This window comes from Hyperolius riggenbachi, chromosome 2, assembly GCF_040937935.1.
Source record: "Hyperolius riggenbachi isolate aHypRig1 chromosome 2, aHypRig1.pri, whole genome shotgun sequence".
NCBI classification, from domain to species: domain Eukaryota; kingdom Metazoa; phylum Chordata; class Amphibia; order Anura; family Hyperoliidae; genus Hyperolius; species Hyperolius riggenbachi.
The window spans coordinates 358,519,332-358,541,878 of NC_090647.1; the positions used below are offsets into that span (position 1 = coordinate 358,519,332).

The following is a 22,547-nucleotide window of genomic DNA, read 5'->3' on the forward strand; positions in this document are numbered from 1 at the left end:
GTTTAACTCTCTAGTAAGGCCACATCTGGAATATGGAATTCAGTTCTGGGCACCACATTACAAAAAAGATATTGCAGTTTTAGAGCAGGTGCAGAGACGAGCAACAAAATTGATACGTGGGATGGAAGGTCTCACTTACCAAGAAAGGTTAGATAAACTGGGTTTATTTAGTCTAGAGAAAAGACGCCTTAGAGGAGATCTAATTAACATGTATAAATACATCAGAGGGCAATATAATAGCTTGGCGGATGAGCTTTTTGTCCCTAGGCCTTCTCAAAGGACTAGAGGACATGATCTGCGCATGGAGGAAAAACGTTTTAGCCATTTATTTAGGAAAGGGTTCTTTACAGTAAGAGTGATTAAGATGTGGAATGCATTGCCACAGGAAGTCGTTATGGCAAACTCTATACCTGCATTTAAAGGGGGCTTAGATGCTTTCCTTGCGTTGAATGACATCCATGGCTACAATTACTAGGTAATGCCAATGATGTTAATCCAGGGATTTTATCTGATTGCCATCTGGAGTCGGGAAGGAATTTTTACCTTGTAAGGGTTTTTTTCGCCTTCCTCTGGATCAACAGGGATATGTGAGGGAGCAGGCTGGAGTTGTACTTTGTACTGGTTGAACTCGATGGACGTATGTCTTTTTTCAACCAAAGTAACTATGTAACTATGTAACTATGTAACTATGTAACTTTGAAAATGTATAATGGATGATGGACAACAACTGAAGAGATGTATATTCCTGTATATATGCTTTATTTATTTTTTTAGATCAATACAATTTTATAAAATTCTGTTTATCGTGAGCTTGCATCCACTACTGGCTAATCTTGACTATGATGACTTTTTAGGCTTTGAATGAGTAGTTGATAATCATTTAAGGCAAATATTGATAAGATATTTGACACAATAGTGTGGGCTATGCAAGGACACACTGCATATACTGGGCGATCCTTGAAGACAGAATGATCTGAAAAAACAAATCACCTGCATACACTTTCATTTCTTAGCAAGCTGAGCACCAACCAAAGCATGGTTTACCCCTATGCTTTTGACAGTAGTCAATCATTTCTTTACTAGCAAGTACTGAGAAAGGCTCTTTTTAATAAAGTGAGTAGAAAATAAATAAATAAATCACACGAGGCATAGGTCCCTATCCTACATCCTACAGCTTTCATATAAGATGAGTGTTCTTCAATAATCAGAATAATCATTGGGTTTTAATAACCTGTTTTGTGCTGCTCAAATAAGTTGCGGTGGTCGGGAAATCGACTGCTGCACACCAAACCAAGAGCTTTAGAGCAAGAACATTCCAGAACCCCTCATTGATCGTTTCTGGTTGCAAAGCTGCCACATTGCAGCATGGATTTCTGCCAGATACAATCATTATGATGTAGTCTGTGGGATATCGATGTCACAAATCGAGTAATGAATGAGCACTTAAAATTGTGCAAAGCCTCTGCCCACACGGCATCAGTTCATGGCTGTCATGGCAGCAGGAGAAAATAAATAAATAAAATCAACTGCATTTACATGTGGAGAGTTGCAAATATGCATTTTATTACATGCACTACCCAGTCATTTGTAGAATTCACTACAGAAAAACAATACCAGTATTCCTGCCAACAACATTTCTAACGGATTCAAAAGAAATACCAGAACACACTTGCAAATGACTATGAACCATTACTGAAGAAATCAAAGCTGACAGCTAAATAATCAGATGAAATGTGTCAGACGGAAAAAACTTTGTCTGAAAATATTTGTAACCCTGTCCAACAATCTTAGGATACAAAGAGCTCAGCGGGTGTGCCCTTGCTTTTCTCAAGCCTCCAAATGAGCAGTCTAGCCTGGACTAAACCCCTCCTGACCCATCAACTGGACAGTACAGAACATCAGACTGGCCATCAATCAATTTCTCCAGTCTGAAGTCAGGCTCACCAAATGCTACTAGTACTAGTCAGGGTCTACTAACACAACTTAGGCCTAGTGCACACCAGAGCGGTTCTGCTGCGGTTTGCGATCCGCTTGCGGGTGCGGATCCGCTAGGGTAATGTATTTCAATGGGCTGGTGCACACCAGAGCGGGAGGCGTTTTGCAGAAACGCATACTCCCGGGCTGCTGCAGATTTTGGATTGCGGATGCGTTTCTGCCTCAATGTTAAGTATAGGAAAAACGCAAACAGCTCTGAAAAACGGCACTTCAGAGCGGTTTGCCAGGCGTTTTTTGTTACAGTAGCTGTTCAGTAACAGCTTTACTGTAACAATACATGAAATCTACTACACCAAAAACGCTTCACAAAACCGCAAAATGCTAGCTGAAATTCTACAGAAAAAGAAGAAAAAGCGTTTCAAAATCTGCTAGCATTTTGCGGATCTGCTACCAGGCCTTATAATGGATTAAAGGAGGCCGGGTGTTCTTTCTACACATTCAACAAAAACGGAAGTACAAGGGCCCTTACTTCCTACAAGGTAACCTTCCCAACCGTTGCCCCCTGTGTCTGCGGACGTGTATACGCTCCGGGCTGTTGCCCCTACGTGTCTTCCCCTGTGGCATCTGCCGTTCATGGCTGACACATGTTGTTGCTCAGTTGTTTTTGCCTTTTTGAGTGCGCTGATTTTTCGCACTGTTTGGATTATGGTACTGCGTTCTCACAGTCCCCCTGGATCCAACTTTTTTAGCAGTAGATGATAGTATGATAATATTTGCCGACTCTGAGCTATGCTATTTATAGTTTTCTTTCTTGTTTGTCTGTGATTGTTGCGTTTGCATGGTCTTGTATCATCTTATTTTCATACATTGCTCTGTTTGTTTATAAAACATTTTTTTTTTATACTTCCATGTGCTGCCCCATGGCCCCTTTCTCTTCGCCCCCACCCTGCCCTCTCACCCGCAATTACCATCCTTTCGCATCAGGCCGACTTACTTTGTCTGGCCTGCTGATTGGGCCACGGTGGGGGCGAGGCTGGGCCGCGTGTCCGTCGCGGCGTTAGTGCGCATGCGTACGCGTGCGCGTTGGTTGACGCGTACGTAATTACGCATGCGTGCGTGCGCGCGGCTGATGACGCTGCCCTATAAGGAGCCTCAGGCAGCACACGTTCCCAGCCACGCCTCCCTTTGAAAAAGCCGGTAGACCCGGCGAAACATGTCAGGGCTGCCGGCGTGGTGCTAGCACCTGACTGCCTCTGCCCCGCCGCCCTTTCACCCTCCGCCTCCACCTCTGCTGGCCTGAGGCATCTCCTTGATCTCCACCCGGAAGGCCATGAGCTCTCTGCACACATGAGACTCTGCTACATGGGACTCTGCTTTGACCATTACAGCCTGCCATACCAGCATACTGGACCTGACTCCTCTACCGGATCAAACATCACTCCCCCAGCCTTGGGCTTCTACACATGGGGTTGAGAGACCAGACAGCCTTCAGGAGCTAACTGGACTCCGCATTGCTGTACCAGGATTGGGTATAGTATGGCTTATGCTTTATGCCATTCTTCTGATCTGTGCTTGTTGCAACTTGCATTCCACCTGTCCATGCTGGCTATGCTGTTTCATTGAACTGTTTCTCTGCAGATGCTATACTGGCTTCCTGGCCTTTGCTGGATGCATTGACTTATTCTGCCTCTGTCATCTGTACCGGCCTGCTCCAACTACCATTTCCCATTGTCTCTATTTTTGATGCAATATCCTTGTCTAGGCCTACTTTTTACATGACATTTGGGATCCCTGATCACATTAGGTGGTCTTAGGCAGTGGTGTGTTTGATGTGTGATCGGTTGCTGAGCGTGGTCTCTTGGCAGGTTACATTGGTGCTTTTTAATATGTTTAATTATAACATTAATAAATTTTGTAATTTTTCACTTATTTTTTGATTTTGTGATTTGTGACATATGCTCCCCAGCCCCCCCTTTTTCCTTCACATTTACGTTCCAACCTTCCCAACCGAGACAATTACCGCTGACCTGAACTCAGAACTGCTTCTCTGCTCTAAAAGATACGCAACAGCATAATAAGCTTTAGGCTATGTTCACAGTGCTCCATTGCGTTGCGTCATGACGGAGGTTTTTTAACGGAGGATATCGCACAGCAATGAAAAGTCAATGCGATGTTCAGTGCATGCGGTGCGATGCGCGTCAACGGGGTATGTAAAAAAGCAGATCCTGTTCTGCGTTTATGAAAATCATGCGTTGACGAGTTCAATGTTTGTCTATGGTATGGTAATGGTTGCATGTTAGAATTTTTGCGTTGCACTACGTTGTAGCCATTGCACATGCGCATATCTCTGTTTTTAAAAAGGCATGGCTTTATACTCAAATGTGCGACACAAATAGAACACATCTATGATGCAATTTTAACTGTTATGCCTCCATTACATCACATGCCACCGCAATCACAGTACTAGCCACTTTGCGTTGCGTTTTATCTGTGTTGTGTAGCAACGCAACACTCGTTGGCACTGTGAATGTAGCCTTAAGGTAGGAACACACTAGCCAGAATTGCATATGCGTTATGCGTTTTCCATAGTACATAGTGGAAAACACATATGCGATTCTGCCTAGTGTGTTCCTACCCTCAAAGAAAAACATTTCATTGTTACAGCTGATACAAATTCTACAATAAATATGCAGCTTGTTTTACTTCCTGCTTTCATGGAAGCAGACATATTACAACTTGGGATTAGACACAGATGAGGGGGAATCAGACAGGCTAAACTCTCTGAATAAATAAAGGGTGCAGTTCTGTATGTTTTCATTCTGTCCTGTGCAAGAGTGCAGGTCCACTTTAATTGTTAGATGAGGTAAGTTTGTTAAGTACTGTCCTAACTTCTCACCAACAGCCCAACATAGCAATGGAAAAATCCCAGCAACAATGACAACAACAAAAAAAGGTATTTGGAAGACACTTGTTTGCTGCTCTAGATTTCTTCTGTTTATTGCAGACATTGGTTAACAAATTCTTGTAAACACAAAGGTGTAGGTCATTTATGCATATAATAAATGTATGCCAGCTACCTTAGTTCTCGCTCTTCATGTTGTGTGATAAGGTTACTGTAGAAGTTTTCCAGTGTCATCTTTGTCATAGTCACCCTCTCCTTTGTGTGGTTGCTCATTGGAAAACATGGAGTCTGTTCTGTCATTGCCATTGCTGTCAAGGGAAGAAGAGTAAATATTACAAAGAAATGCTAATTAATTTCAAGATCATGCAAATTTTGTTAATTTATGCAACTTAAAATTGGACCAATCAAACTAGTCAGTCCAATTCCAAGCTGCATAAGTTTGCATCAAATTACTGTAATGGTCATAAACCCAGTGGTCCTTTATAAAAGAGGAGAAACAGGATACATGTGCAATTTTAAAAATGGAGATCATCGGGTTCTTAAAATTTTTTTTACATTTTGATGGTATTACAGTGGTGTTGTACCAAAGTTAGTTTAATGCTGGAAATAAATGAGATTTTTTGGCAGATGGTCCGATCTGATTTTCTGATCCATTTTGCATAGAAGTGAGTGGAAATCAATCAGAAAAACGATCGGAAAATCGATCGGACAGTAAATCTGCTGAAAAATCTCCTTGTCTATTCCCAGCATAACAGGACCTAGCATTAAATAGATACTTCCTTAAATGGACATTTCTTAAAATGATTTGCGTCCCTGAAAATTGCAAAACGTGCCGATCTGAGTGAAAGACCCTATAAGCTGCACTGCCACAACATGTAACTCAGCCGGAAAAACGCACAACAAAAAAAAAAAAAAAAAAAAAAAAAAACACACACCTCGCTGCAATGGGCTAGTTTCTATAGAATGTGATTTTCCACATACGTGTGTGGGATAAACAACCAACAAGCTGCATTTTTTCCCGCTATGCATACGAACACATGCAATTCCTGATCAATGTATTCCATTGGAGCAACAAAGGAAAGCATGTCTATGCATTTCTGTGGGTAAAATCGCATTACCTGTTTCAATCAAGAAATCACTTAAATAGGAGCTATCTAAGACGGAAGTAGATAAAAAGCACCTCAAAAGCTAGACATCCAAAGAAATTCAGGAACAAATGAGAACAAAAGTAATTGAGATCTATCAGTCTGGTAAAGGTTATAAAGCCATTTCTAAAGCTTTGGGACTCCAGCGAACCACAGTGAGAGCAATTATCCGCAAATGGCAAAAACATGGAACAGTGATGAACCTTCCCAGGAGTGGCCGGCCAAAATTACCCCAAGAGCGCAGAGAAAACTCATCCGAGAGGCCACAAAAGACCAGTGTTCACGACTCCACCATAAGAAAGAGACTGGGCAAAAGCGGCCTGCATGGCAGATATCCAAGGCGCAAACCACTTTTAAGCAAAAAGAACATTAAGGCTCATCTCAAGTTTGCTAAAAAAAAACATCTCAATGATTTCCAAGACTTTTGGGAAAATACCTTGCGGACCGACGAGACAAAAGTTTAACTTTTTGGAAGGTGCGTGTCCCGTTACATCTGAAGTAACACAGCATTTCAGCAAAAGAACATCATACCAACAGTAAAATATGGTGGCGGTAGTGTGATGGTCTGGGGTTGTTTTGCTGCTTCAGGACCTGGAAGGCTTGCTGTGATAGATGGAACCATGAATTCTACTGTCTACCAAAAAATCCTAAAGGAGAATGTCCGGCCATCTGTTCATCAACTCAAGCTGAAGCGATCTTGGGTGCTGCAGCAAGACAATGACCCAAAACACACCAGCAAATCCACCTCTGAATAGCTGAAGAGAAATAAAATGAAGACTTTGGAGTGGCCTAGTCAAAGTCCTGACCTGAATCCTATTGAGATGTTGTGGCATGACCTTAAAAAGGTGGATAATGCTAGAAAACCCTCAAATAAAGCTGAATTACAACAATTCTGCAAAGATGAGTGGGCCAAAGTTCCTCCAGAGCGCTGTAAAAGACTCATTGCAAGTTATCGCAAACGCTTGATTGCAGTTATTGCTGCTAAGGGTGGCCCAACCAGTTATTAGGTTCAGGAGGCAATTTCTTTTTCACACAGGGCCATGTAGGTTTTGAGGTTTTTTTTCTCACTAAATAAAAACCATCATTTAACCACCCTGGCGTTCTATTAAGATCGCCAGGGCGGCTGCGGGAGGGTTTTTTTTAAATTAAAAAAAAAACTATTTCATGCAGCCAACTGAAAGTTGGCTGCATGAAAGCCCACTAGATGGCGCTCCGGAGGCGTTCTTATCGCCTCCGGCGGCCAAAAGTAACACGGAAGGCCGCAATGAGCGGCCTTCCGTGTTTTGCTTACTTCGTCGCCATGGCGACGAGCGGAGTGACGTCATGGACGTCAGCCGCCTCCGATCCAGCCCTTAGCGCTGGCCGGAACTATTAGTTCCGGCTGCATAGGGCTAAGGCGGCTGGGGGGGACCCTCTTTCACCGCTGCTCGCGGTGGATCGCCGCAGAGTGGCGGCGATCAGGCAGCACACGCGGCTGGCAAAGTGCCGGCTGCGTGTGCTGCTTTTTATTTGGTCAAAATCGGCCCAGCAGGGCCTGAGCGGCACCCTCTGGCGGTAATGGTCGAGCTGAGCTCGTCCATACCGCTAAGGTGGTTAAAACTGAATTTTGTGTTCAATTATGTTATATTTGACTAAAAGTTAACGGTTTTTGATGAGCAGAAACATTTAAGTGTGACAAACATGCAAAATAATAAGAAATCAGGAAGGGGGCAAATAGTTTTTCACATCACTGTAAATATGGCAGCCTCCATATCCCTGTTACCTCGGGTTCCCGTTAAAGGACATCCGAGGTGAAAAGAAACAAGGTCGAGAAAAACAATTGTATCTATCCTCCTCCTAAAAATTACTTTTCTAGATATACAGTTTTATTTTATATTTAAATCTAGTTTTTACTGTTTCATTGTCTCTGCTCAATGACACCTTCATTGAAGTATGCCAAAGCTCAAATCTATGAATATTGACCCTGTTTTTTTTTATTTTCTGCTTAAAATGTTTTGATGGCTGTAATTACTTATCAGTGAGGGTTATGCTATAGTCTGACCCAGTCCCGAGCTGGACATAAACTGTCACTTGCATACCTGATGTTTAACTCTTTCGGGGAGAGAAAGAAAAAAAAGCCGCATAGTTATTAGTGTGCTTGGCACAGTACATACACATCTATCATCAGGTCACATTCACCTCAGTTGTCCTTTAACCTTCTTTACATAGTTGAATTGACAAAGAGTGCTCTGGTTACTCACAAGGGGATTAGTGCTAGAAAGTGTTCCTTTGACCTTTTCATTCAGCCATGGATGAAGTTATGCGAGCCATACAAAGGCCAATAACGACCTGATTTTTAAATTATTAATTAATCCCCAAATAAAAGTAGATTAGATAGTACTTGATTCTACCAACTTCAATCTCTATTAGATTTAAGCCGCATACACCCGCTTGACTGAAGTCTGCTGAGGAGGTTGATAACGACTGCCTCAGCCAATAAGGCGTGTGTACAGTCACCCCTGACCCGCAGGCGATCTGCACAGCAGTTCAACTCACCTGAGTGACGGCCAATTCTTTTGTTCACGCTGCTCTTCCGTGTGATGTCACACACACACCACTCTGTCATCCCTCTAACCCCCGCATAGCAACAGAACGCATCGTCAGCTACTCAGCTGACTTTACGTCTGAACAGCCCAGAGGTGTCACCAAAAGGGATCGGGTCCCAATCACAGATGGGAAAATTTGATCCCCTGTGTGTATGCACCTTTAGAACAGATAGAATGAAAACTATGCGGCTATCAATTCCTTACCACTTCTGCCTTGCCTAGTTGGCAGAAACTTTTCAAAAATGTTGGTCATACTTTAGATCAACAAACTGTCCCTATCCAAGCAAAATCTGATTGTTTGAGGCAACAATAAAAGGTGATTATACACAAAATATTTTCTGGTCAGTCACTGGACACACGATGGCGGTACCCATGCTCAGATGCGACTCCCTGGGAGGGTGTTGCATTTCTATCTCCCATGCCAAGCACTAGCAAATCCCAGCTGGAGCACAGGAGAAGTTGACAGACTGAACTACCTGCCTTCAGCCTATGGATAAGAGGCGTTAAGGTGGCCTCTAACCGTCCAATTACTAGCGAAACAATTGTTTGAGCAATCAAAAATTCTGATCAGATTGGTTGTAAATAATCTCCGTTGATGGGCAAAGTTGATTATGAACGATTCTAAAAATAGTCGTCCGATTGGATTTTCGTCAAACCAAAATTTGGATTTTCTTGTTAGTTGTGATAGATCGGAAGTAAAGATTGTGCCGTTGATGGTGTAGTGAACTTTTTTTTATCCGATCAGAATTATCTGATCGCTATAACGATTTTTCGTGAAAAATTGGACTGTTAGTGGCCACCTTTAGATTTAGAAATCCCAGAACTGTGACTGGAATGTTAAATTAAACCTCTGATTACGGAGTTGGAAAGCAAGCATGACCCCCTAATGTTGTACTTTCTTTTTTGTAATTATGTTATTTAGGGCCCTTTTCCACTAAGAAACGCAATTGCAATCATAATCACATTTCTCTCTATTTTGTACTACTGAAATCAGTCATCAGGTGTAGAAGCATGGAGGGAGAGAGGGAGACAGTGAGAGAGGGAGATTCCATTTCCTAATATAAAATTGTTACAGCAGCTGAATAAAGTCATAGGGACAATATATACCCATGGTCTGTCACAGTGCTGGAAGGATATCATCCATACAGCAGGCCCTATTTTAACTGAGCAACTGCTGAATGCAACCCGCCTACTTTACATAGCTGACCTATGATGTTGCAATTATAGCTATGAGACACAAAGCACCTACAGGAAATGCTCAACACATAAGAAGAGGAACTGCAAAATATAAAGGTCAATTAAAAGTGAAGGATATTATAAAACCTAAATAAGAGTGATGGCAATGGATATGGCTTAAAGGCAAAAACTTTTAGCAGATAAACAGTTTCACGTATCTGGAGACAAGTATTAATCAGGATGGAATGACTGATCAACAGCAGAACAGCTGCAGTATCAAGACTGTGTTTAAATTTAAGAGTAACAAAGCAAATAGGGAAGTAGTTATGACGGCCAAGCAGGCAATTAGTTATTTATTTTTATAGCTACACTTGCCTACAGCTGTAAATCATGAACAGTCTACTCAGCACATAACTAGTGTGTGATGCACAGGACCATACAGTATACAATTAAAAAGGAAACAATCAAATGATAGTTAAACAGGTGAACAAATGAATACAGAATTCAGGAGCTGTCCAACACGAGACATTCATTTACAGGAAACAGCTTTATGAACAAAAGAGAACTTTTTTAGGATGAACCAAGTGCCTGGTTCCAGGGATTTGTCCAGCAATGCAGCAGTACAAATGTAAGATTGAAATCGACATCAAAGAACATTGAAGAAGCAGCCACAAGCTGAAGTCTACACAGAAACTTAACGATACCATCTAGAATTTGAATAAGCTAGAAATCTTTGATACCACAGCATTTATAATAGTACAAGTAAGCATTCACTGCCACAGGAGCATTATCACCGGATCATGAGAAACATGCAATCTATAGAACTGTACTGTGCCTAGAATCGCTTAAGGTGTACTGGAGCTGGAATGTAATAAAAAGATTTATACATACCTGGGTCGTCTTCCAGCCCCATCCGATCAGATCTCTCCCACACCGCCACTGTCCGCAGCTACGGGAACCGCACTTCCGTCAGTCGGCTCCAGTCTGACGTAAGAGAAATGTGCTCTTTGTTTATCTCTTCAGCAGCCTCTGGAGAGATACGTGGAGGGTGCACTTCTGCGTAGACTGGAGCCGACTGACGGAAATGCGGGAACCCGGTTCCCGTAGCTGCGGACAGCGGCGGTGTGGGAGCGATCCGAACGGATGGGGCTGGAAGAAGACCCAGGTATGTATAAATCTTTTTTTATTACATTCAGCTCTAAGTCCCTTTAAGCCTTGTACACATGCCTGACTTAAGTCAGCCGATAACGTCCGCCTCATCCAATAATCAGATGTATTTAGATATGGAACAGAGGCGCAAGCAGGATAAAAATTCATAAAACCTTTAAAAGTGCTTGGAGGAAGTGGTGGGCTTGACTCCCAAAAGCAAACAAGAGATCCTGTTTTATATAAATTAATACATTTATTGTACGGTACCCAAAACGAAAATGCAATGCGTTTCGCAGGTCAAACCCGCTTCACTCATTGCATCTAAAAATACACAGTATAAAAAAAAATTCTCAAATGCTATGGTATACCGTGTATTTTTAGATGCAATGAGTACTGTTTTATTTAAGGAATGCCACACTGCAGTAATTGTTTAGCCCTCTTCATTGTAGCCATTATTGTTTTTGTCTTTGTCTACAGTTGTCCCCATTTTTTGCCTGATGAAGCAGGTTTGACCTGCGAAACGTGTTGCATTTCCGTTTGGGGTACCGTACAATAAATGTATTAATTTATATAAAACAGGATCTCTTGTTTGCTTTTGGGAGGCAAGCTCACCACTTCCTCCAAGCACTTTTAAAGGTTTTATGAATTTTTATCCAGCTGGCACCTCTGTTCCATATCTAAATACACTGTGTCCACTCCTGGTGGAGGGGAGTGCTACCCCCTATCTTGGTTCCTTTCTACAGAGAGCGACTTCTTAGTTCTGAGTGAGGACAGGTCTAATCTCCTCACCTGCCTTTATAGTGGTTGCCTGAATGGTAACCCATGTTTGTGAGTATAATTTCTCTCACTTAACCAACTATCTTAACCACTTCAGGACTCAGCCTTCACCCCCCTTTAAGGACCAGCGCTGATTACTAAGATCTGTGCTGGGTGGGCTCTACAGCCCCCAGCACAGATCAAATACCAGGCAGAGCGACCCCCTTTTTCCCCACTAGGGGGATGATGTGCTGGGGGGGGGGGTCTGATAGCTTCTGCATGCGGCAGCCCGCAGGCTATTCACAGAGCTCCCCGCCATGAATTGACAGGAAGCAGCCGCTCGCGCGAGCGGCTGTTTCCTGATTAATTAGCCTGCAGCCGGCGACGCAGAGGTGCGTCGCTGGTTCTGCAGCTGCCACTTTGCCGACGTGCCTTATGAGTGCGCGGTCGGCAAGTGGTTAACATACTACACCATATTGGGCTCTCGGTTTTCTCTTTTACAAGAATCAGATGTGTGTATGGCAGCCGGCAACCCCTGAGCAATTCGCCGGGCAGATCTACTCAATCCCAGCGACGCTGGTCCCCCGCCAATCCCATGGTTTACAGCGCTCCCCCTACACAGCCGACATGCGTGTGTAGCCTGGCCCAGCAATGTCACCCAAGAGGATCAGGTACTGATCCCAAACGGCGACATCCGCCAAAGGTGTGTACTCACCCTTATACTGTGCTGTTTGGTAATCTTGCCCAGTGTATGCAATATCCAGTCAATATCCCTGGCATTAGTTTTGTAATTACATTTAAAAAAAAATAAAATCCTCGTACTAGGCATATTAGCTAGCCCTGCCCTGTCCTTTCCGCCAACTCAAAAAAAAAAGGATTCTATGCCATAGAATACCTTCCGCAGGCTCACTCTCACTTTCAGTCTAAATAAACCGGTTACTTCCTGCATTGGAACTGTTAAAAAGTGTACCTGAGGCGACATGTGACATGTGACATGATGAGATAAAACATGTGTAAGTACAGTCCAAAACATAGTAACCAGGCTGTTTGACAGGTTTTATTTTGCCGTCTAAAATAATTTCTAGGCATAAAAGTCTTTCTAGGCTTTTGTCTTGACGGTACATTGTTGGGAACATAGTAATCATCATTAATAAGCAAATTGCAGCCATAAAAGTTTTCCTGGCAGAATACAACTTCTGAGGGCAGGGAGAGATAAAATACATGAACTATTGACCTTTTTCTAACTCTGGGACACTTAATAGGCTGCCACTGAATAGAGACAGGAAAACATTCAACCTACATTGTAAATGTTTAAATAATTAAAATTTTAGGAGTATAAATAATGGTTTCTCTCATCAGTTTTATTTCACCTCGGGTTCACTTTAAAACACACACATACCAAATCTCCCGCAGGATTTACCCCAGCTTTATCCTAGGCACCAAAGGAGGCGACGAGCCCCTTGACCCACTCCTTTGTACCTCTTGGGTACAAGGGATACTAAAAAGTTATGACAGAATAGATCAGTATACTTCTCCAAAGGAAAGTGAAAAGAGAGTTTGCAAGACAGACACAAAACTAAAGCTCACAAAGTAAGTTGCAGATATAACAGAAACAATACTTTCAGCAAAACACTTCGGATGCAGAAAACAAATACGGCTTTCTAACTATGTCTCATAAAATAGTGATCAGATCACGATTCATACATTGCACTGAGTTCTGAACAGTTACAAACAAGTTGAAAAGAAAAACAAGATGACTTTGCAATATGGAATGAGCACAATGTAAAGCTGAGAAGACAATAGCATGAATATAAACATAGGGCGAGATTCTGCTACTGTTAAAATATAAATAATAATATGTATGGCTTCTGCTGCTAACATGACACATACACACACTCACACAGCAACTTGCATTGTGGCCAGGGTGAAAACATTCACACAAAATGAATAAACAGGCTAACCTGTAATTTATTGTACTGAAATCAATCTTTTTCCTTTTTAGATTAATAAGGATTCCAGCAAATAAACAACATTTTTAAAAGCCGTTGCTCTGTCTAGTCTAGTAAAACTTCAGTTTATTGACCTCAGTTTATACAAAGATTTTTAAATTAACATCTGGCAAGGATCTCTTAATTTCAAATGCATCTTCTTTGCCGCCGTGCTCCTCTATGTACACAAGCACGGTGCAGTCGCCAGTAGGGTTTGCACCTGCGCAGTTACAGAGAAATGCTTGTACAAGAGAAGCAAGCAATATTCAACATTAATGTTGAATCGTTTCCAAGGGTCCCAGCGCAAGAACAGAGGGGTGTATGGGCCAGGGGCTATCCATAGGCTTCCCTCAGGGAAAGTATCCAATTTTTTTTTTCTTCAGGTACATTTTATCTATGCAAAAGAGCTTATATGAGCTCTGAGACTTTATAACATCCTGGACAGCACTGTCTTTTGAAGCACTTATCTCAACGGTGTCATTGTTTCTTCTTTGTTTATGGTTTTTCAGCAGAGAAAAGTACAAAGGGTCACTTGTCAGCTCTGTGAAATCATTTAAAATGCTGAGTGTATTGTGGAAACTGCAATTATTAGAGAATGATGTAATGTTATAAAAAAAAAACAAAAAAAAAAAAACTATATACCTGAAAATAAAAATATGACACTATTTTCTTTGATACTAATTTTCTATTAATTAACCAATTCATTATATCATGGGGTTTTTTTTGGTTTTTTTTTGCTTCAGTGTCACTTTAACCTCCTTGGCGGTAACCCCGCGTGTGACATGGGGTAAGCCGCCGGAGGGTGCCGCTCAGGCCCTGCTGGGCCGATTTACATAATTTTTTTTTTTGCTACACGCAGCTAGCACTTTGCTACGATCGCCGCCGCTACCCGCCGATTCGCAGCGCCCCCCCCCCCCCCCAGACCCCTTTCGCTGCCTGGCCAATCAGTGCCAGGCAGCGCTGAGGGGTGGATCGGAACACCCGCTGATGTCGCAACGTCGATGACGTCATCGCGATAGTCGCCATGGCGACGGGGAAGCCCATACCGGGAATCCCGTTCAGAACGGGATTCCCTGCAGGGTAAAAGCGCCGGCGGCGATCGGAGGGGTGGGAGGGATAGGAAAATAAAAAATAAAATAATTTGTTTTTAAAAGTGCTGCGCTGCCCCCTGGCGGATTTACTGTACCAACAAAAAACTTATGCGCTTAGGATCAGATAGATTTACATGCGTGGTTCGCGTTCCACTATTGCTGTGTAAACAATATCAAAGAAAATGTTCAAAAAAAGGTCCGCGCTCATTTACAAGGATTAAAGATCAAAGAAAGTCTCACGTCCATGTTCAAGTCCTTAGCAGATACTCCAAACTAGGATCCAGGCAAGACCATCCACTTCAATTCATATAAGCCATGTATTCACGTCACATGTAAGAAAAATACAGAGAAAAAAAACGCACATATAGTGCATCACTGATGGACTGATGGGATTCCAACACCTCTCCACAGTGTTATACCTCCACCTCACACTACACCATCCGTGCTGGGACACCCCCCCCCCCCCCCCCCCCCCACAGTGCCCGCACTCACCCAAATGCCCTCCAAAATATCCGAAGGTTGGAATTACAGCTTATGGGGGTTACAACCTTCAGTGTACCGATCAATCCACTCCTGCTTCTTAATAATCACTTGACTCCTCAGTAGCACTAAGACTAAAACATACTGACATAGTGTAAAAACGTCAGGTTTTAATAGATAAAAAGAAGTATTGCACTCACAAGCGTATGTTTTGGACAAGCATATCAGATACAGAGAAGTCCCCGGGTGACCATCCCATCTGCTGCCGTCTTAGAAACTCGCCAGACGCTGCATCGCGCACTTCCGTAGATTCTCACTCTCTCCTCGCTGGTCGCGTGTGCCGTGGCTCCGCCCAATGCATTTCGTCAGGTACTGACTCATCAGGGGCTGACGGCACACGCAAGGCCAGCGTCTAAAAAGGGTACCCCCCCCTCCCACTCAGCTCAGCTGGAAAAACGTTCCCCAAATGTTTAAAAACCGCTCTCCTCAGCGGCCAGCAGAGGAGAAGGTTGCCTTACAACCCGATTCCTGCACTAATACATAGACATACTACACTAAAATAAGGATAAGAATAACATTCCACCCCAGAGAGAACTTCATACATTTTCAAGATCTTTATTGCAACTGCAGACCTGCATCCCTCAGCGGGCTCTTACACATTCCTCAAACTGCGTTTCCCTCCCATTCAAAGCCCCACACACGTACAATCAAAATTGATCGATCTGATAGAATCAAAAAATAAAAAAGATAGGAGGATAAAAAAAAGGGGGGATAAAAACAGGGGGTCAGCTACAAAAACCATTATTTCAGGAGTTCTAGAAAACTCTATTATTATTCATTAAAGTGCCACTAATCTAACTATTGCTAATAAAGCAGTTTAAATCTAATTCCACGTTTAATCCTTTTGGACTTAGAGCATCCAATTCATAGATCCATCGCGTCTCTTTTTTTGACAGTTCCCTTACTCTGTTTGAACCTCTCCATCCTAGGTGGAGTTTCTCCACTCCGCAGAAATACATTTGGTTGGGATCGCACTGGTGTTCCCTTTTAAAGTGCAATGAAACACTGCGATTCAAAACCCTTTTTTATATTAAGGATATGTTCTCCGATTCGTTCTTTCAAGGTTCTGGTAGTGCGGCCTACATATTGTAGGCCGCATGTACACCAGATCACGTAAACCACATAAGATGTGGCACACGTAATGAAGCTTTTTATATCAAAGGACCGACCACTGATACTTGATACAATATTCTGCATTCTTTGGCTTTTAGCCTCACTGCAACATTTACAACCCCTGCATGGAAAGAACCCTTTCTCTTGCCACCCTCCTAATCGAGGCGGCGCCGGGGGCGCCACGCAACTTGGGGCCAGTTGATTTTTTAGATTTTCCGCTTTCCTGTATATGAAGGAGGGCCTAGGGGGCAATACATCCTTCAGGATGTGATCCCCTTGTAGGACATCCCAATGTTTTTTAAAAATGCGTTCTATCAATTTATATTGAGAAGAAAACCCAGAAAAAAAGGTAAAAGGGCTGATCTCATTCATACGTAACTCTTCTTGCGGTTGGACTAGTCTGTCCCGATCCACATTGGCGACTTCATACTGTACCCCTTCTAGCCAGTCGAGATTATACCCCTTTTCCACAAATCTCTCTTTTAATAAGTCAGACTGTAGGTAGTAATCCGCTATGCTAGAGCAGTTCCTTCTCACCCTTGTAAACTGGCCTTTCGGAACCCCTCTTAACCAGCTAGGGTGGTGACAGCTGGATGTCTCTATATACCCGTTACGGTCAGTGGGTTTGAAGAAACATTTGGTACTGAAAGCAGTCCCAATTCTAGTGATCTCCAGGTCCAGGAAGTGTATACTTACCTTACTCAATTCAAAGGTTAACTGGATATTGGATCTTAGACCATTCACTTCTACCATAAACTTCTTGAATCCCTCCTCATCTCCTTTCCAGAAGATGAGGAGGTCATCTATGTACCTCCTCCATAACACCAGGTCCTCCCCTCCGAGAGCGATGGCCTCCTCCTCCCATATTGCCATATAGAGATTTGCCAGGGAAGGGGCAAAGGCCGCTCCCATGGCGCATCCGTATATCTGTTTGTAATAACTGCCACTATGCCAAAAGTAGTTTCTTTTGAGAGCAAAATCCAGGAGATCCATAACAAAATTAATCTCTCCCGTGGGGACTTTGCTCCCAAGTGAAAGAAAGGACCTAGCCGCTTCGATCCCCTCTTCATGTGGGATGTTGGTATATAAAGAACCAACATCCGCCGTGGCCAAGATAATATCACCCTCCACACATATCGAATTGAGAACCTGTAGAACATCCTTAGTGTCTGTCAGAACTCTGGGTAGGCTTTTGATTAGAGGTTGGAGAAAACTGTCTACAAATTGACCCAACCTATGCGTGATGGACCCCATCCCACTCAGGATGGGTCGGCCCGGAGGATCTGAAAGGCTCTTATCTATCTTAGGCAATTGATACATTATGGGCACCCTAGGTGCAGAGGGCACCAGAAAAATCACTCTTTTTTTTGTCAAGAAGCCTGCAAGCAGGCCTTCATCTATCAACAAAGACAGTTCCCTTTTATATAAAGTCGTAGGATCCCCAGGGAGTTTTTCATAAGTCTGTTCGTCTAAAATCAATCTGTTCAATTCCGTCAAATATTGCTCCTTCCTCAAAATAACAACCCCACCCCCCCTTATCTGCGGAACGAACCACCAGCTCTTTTTCTTTAAGCAACCCTTCTACTGTTTCATGGACATTTTCAAATCTCCCTGGTTTAATTTTCCTCAGGTCGTCCAGAACCCTATCTTTGAAAATCTCCACTGTATTCCTATATGAAGGATCAATCGGCTTAAATGTGGATGCATTTTTAAAACGTGAGGCTAATCCTCCACTATTGGCTCTATTGTTAGGGCCTTCTTTCTGCAAAAAATATTTCTTCACATTAAGTTGTCTAGTATATTTCTGCACATCTATAAAAACATCAAACTTATTTGCATTCCTTTTAGGAGCAAACTTCAATCCATGATCTAATTATTTCATTTCAGAAAAGAGAGCTGAAATGATATGATTAGATCATGGATTGAAGTTTGCACCTAAAAGGAATGCAAATAAGTTTGATGTTTTTATAGATGTGCAGAAATATACTAGACAACTATATATATATATACATACATCTCACAGTGTTTTGACCAATATCCAGTTAACCTTTGAATTGAGTAAGGTAAGTATACACTTCCTGGACCTGGAGATCACTAGAATTGGGACTGGTTTCAGTACCAAATGTTTCTTCAAACCCACTGACCGTAACGGGTATATAGAGACATCCAGCTGTCACCACCCTAGCTGGTTAAGAGGGGTTCCGAAAGGCCAGTTTACAAGGGTGAGAAGGAACTGCTCTAGCATAGCGGATTACTACCTACAGTCTGACTTATTAAAAGAGAGATTTGTGGAAAAGGGGTATAATCTCGACTGGCTAGAAGGGGTACAGTATGAAGTCGCCAATGTGGATCGGGACAGACTAGTCCAACCGCAAGAAGAGTTACGTATAAATGAGATCAGCCCTTTTACCTTTTTTTCTGGGTTTTCTTCTCAATATAAATTGATAGAACGCATTTTTAAAAAACATTGGGATGTCCTACAAGGGGATCACATCCTGAAGGATGTATTGCCCCCTAGGCCCTCCTTCATATACAGGAAAGCGGAAAATCTAAAAAATCAACTGGCCCCAAGTTGCGTGGCGCCCCCGGCGCCGCCTCGATTAGGAGGGTGGCAAGAGAAAGGGTTCTTTCCATGCAGGGGTTGTAAATGTTGCAGTGAGGCTAACAGCCAAAGAATGCAGAATATTGTATCAAGTATCAGTGGTCGGTCCTTTGATATAAAAAGCTTCATTACGTGTGCCACATCTTATGTGGTTTACGTGATCTGGTGTACATGCGGCCTACAATATGTAGGCCGCACTACCAGAACCTTGAAAGAACGAATCGGAGAACATATCCTTAATATAAAAAAGGGTTTTGAATCGCACAGTGTTTCATTGCACTTTAAAAGGGAACACCAGTGCGATCCCAACCAAATGTATTTCTGCGGAGTGGAGAAACTCCACCTAGGATGGAGAGGTTCAAACAGAGTAAGGGAACTGTCAAAAAAAGAGACGCGATGGATCTATGAATTGGATGCTCTAAGTCCAAAAGGATTAAACGTGGAATTAGATTTAAACTGCTTTATTAGCAATAGTTAGATTAGTGGCACTTTAATGAATAATAATAGAGTTTTCTAGAACTCCTGAAATAATGGTTTTTGTAGCTGACCCCCTGTTTTTATCCCCCCTTTTTTTATCCTCCTTTTATCTTTTTTATTTTTTGATTCTATCAGATCGATCAATTTTGATTGTACGTGTGTGGGGCTTTGAATGGGAGGGAAACGCAGTTTGAGGAATGTGTAAGAGCCCGCTGAGGGATGCAGGTCTGCAGTTGCAATAAAGATCTTGAAATTGTATGAAGTTCTCTCTGGGGTGGAATGTTATTCTTATCCTTATTTTAGTGTAGTATGTCTATGTATTAGTGCAGGAATCGGGTTGTAAGGCAACCTTCTCCTCTGCTGGCCGCTGAGGAGAGCGGTTTTTAAACATTTGGGGAACGTTTTTCCAGCTGAGCTGAGTGGGAGGGGGGGGGGGGTACCCTTTTTAGACGCTGGCCTTGCGTGTGCCGTCAGCCCCTGATGAGTCAGTACCTGACGAAATGCATTGGGCGGAGCCACGGCACACGCGACCAGCGAGGAGAGAGTGAGAATCTACGGAAGTGCGCGGAGCAGCGTCTGGCGAGTTTCTAAGTCGGCAGCAGATGGGATGGTCACCCGGGGACTTCTCTGTATCTGATATGCTTGTCCAAAACATACGCTTGTGAGTGCAATACTTCTTTTTATCTATTAAAACCTGACGTTTTTACACTATGTCAGTATGTTTTAGTTTTAGTGCTACTGAGGAGTCAAGTGATTATTAAGAAGCAGGAGTGGATTGATCGGTACACTGACGGTTGTAACCCCCATAAGCTGTAATTCCAACCTCCGGATATTTTGGAGGGCATTTGGGTGAGTGCGGGCACTGTGGGGGGGTGTCCCAGCACGGATGGTGTAGTGTGAGGTGGAGGTATAACACTGTGGAGAGGTGTTGGAATCCCATCAGTCCATCAGTGATGCACTATATGTGCGTTTTTTCTCTGTATTTTTCTTACATGTGACGTGAATACATGGCTTATATGAATTGAAGTGGATGGTCTTGCCTGGATCCTAGTTTGGAGTATCTGCTAAGGACTTGAACAGGGACGTGGGATTTACTGTACCGCCAGGTAGGTTAAGGCATTCCCCTACTTACAAACAGGTTCCATTCTGAAGGGTTGTTTGTAAGGCCCCTTTCAGACAGTAGGCTGAACAGCACGCTTGCCAACCAGTGTCCCGTCTGCTGCTGGCCAGTACAATTCGGGCAGCAGTTGCAACACCACACATGTGACGCTCTGACATGCGGTGGTGTTAAGCGGAGGGAGAGGACCGTGTCATGTCGTGCCTGATAGTGGTTGCAACTGCGCTCAGATGTGACTCCATTGGTAGGGGCGTCTGTCTAGCTCTGGTACCGAGTCCTTGCAAGTGCCCAGCCAGTGCAAGAGAGCAGCTGACAGAGGGTGAATTCACCGCCTGTCAGCTACCTGTCTGAAGAGACTTAAGTTGAACCATGTGTTATACATAGGGAAATAAGGAAAACAAGGAAAAATCTATTTTTGGACAACTCTGGATTAGGATCTACAGTATAAACTATGTTCTTTGGTTGTTTTCAATGTGCTTTAAAAGCAGATCTCCACGTTAAATGAAAAATCCTGCATCCTCATAAAAAGAAAGTTATATAGTTACCTGAGCGGTCTTGTCCCACAAAGCCGGCCCGAAAACCTGCAGAAAATAGCTTGGCGTTTTTCTCTGGGGAGAGCGGGGAGGCAAAGCCAGTCATCGGAAGTCAAGTGATGCCGGGTCTTTGGGGCGGTTTTATGGGACAAGAAATGAAGCAACTTATTTTATTTTTACAGCGAGGCTGCAGGATTTTTCATTTAGTGTGGAGGTCAGCTTTAATGTGTTGTAAAATAGTTGCAACAGTTTCAGTGTTCTCCCCAGGCTCTTTTAGCCAGGTGCACCCGGCTAGTTTTGGTCAGCACCCGACTGTTAACAGCTCACCTCCTCCTACGCTATAAGCAGAGTTGTGCAGAGAACAAACGGCCCTGCATTCCCTCATCTCGCCCCACTTGGCTAATTTTTCATGCCACCCAGCTGGAGAAAAATATCTGGGGACAACACTTATAGAATACTGTAACATGTAACAAGTGATAAAAACAACATTGTTTATTTTGTACATGGAGACAACTTTGCTTTTAAGTATGAAACATTGTAACTTAAGAGGTTTGTTAGTAGGGAACTGTCTGTATAGCTTGAAAAAAAAAAAATCTGCCTCTATAAAAAGGAATCATGTCTGACAAGGGTTTCCATGCAAATTTATCCTGAATGGAACAAGTCAAGGAAACAGTTGATTTACTAAGGCTGAAAAAAAATTAATGGTAGAACACAAGATAACCAATAAATATAGACTAGATTTTTAAGAGCTTGTTCAGATTACGCTGTTAACACACCGTTGTGCATCTGTCATACTGTGGACCTAGCCTAAAGGTGGCCACAAACCATAACATTTTTAAATATCGGTTCAATTTAAGAAATGCAATAATTTTTTTTCTGACCGATTGTAACATTTCAAAACTATGACCAATGTAAAAATTGAAGAAAAATTTCCAGTATTTCTGGATTGATAATAGAAAAAGAAAAAAGGGAAATCTGATCGGATTTTTCAGTTGAATGTAAAAAAGCTTTCGATTTTTCTGGGTGATCCACTTTATCAAATCGCTGTAAAATCGGATCATTTTGTTGTATCGTGTGTGGCCACCTTAAGGGCTGGTTCAGACGGGCGTGTGCAGGCTTTCGGCGGCGTTGCGTTCGGGCTTTCAGTTGCGGTCAGTGGGTTTTTTTCCCCATGGGGAGACATTAGCTGTGGCGGTAAACCGCCCCAGGACGCTACATGTAGAAAGTTGAATGGGAGTGCTTAACACCAAGTCCCGAACGCTGGCGGTAAACGTGGGGCAGACGCCCGTGTGTACCAGCCCTAAGGCTCTGTTCCCACTTGGTACAGCAAACGTATCCAATCTGTCCTTTTTCACAAACACAGCGAAACGCAGCAAGTGGATTCAACGGTAAAGACATAGGGCTTGATTCACAAAGCCGTGCAAACTGTTTAGCACGG

General features: G+C 42.9%; 1 protein-coding gene across 1 annotated transcript in view; it reads right to left on the bottom strand.

The window, feature by feature from the left end:
- LOC137544478 (serine/threonine-protein kinase 38) overlaps positions 1-22,547 on the bottom strand; it is a 108,101-nt gene that overhangs the window by 73,203 nt on the left and 12,351 nt on the right. Inside the window, exon 2 of the mRNA XM_068265566.1 lies at positions 5,013-5,145. Within this exon, the coding sequence (XP_068121667.1) occupies positions 5,013-5,143 (131 nt within the window). The 5' untranslated portion in view covers positions 5,144-5,145. The remainder of the gene's footprint in view (positions 1-5,012; positions 5,146-22,547) is intronic.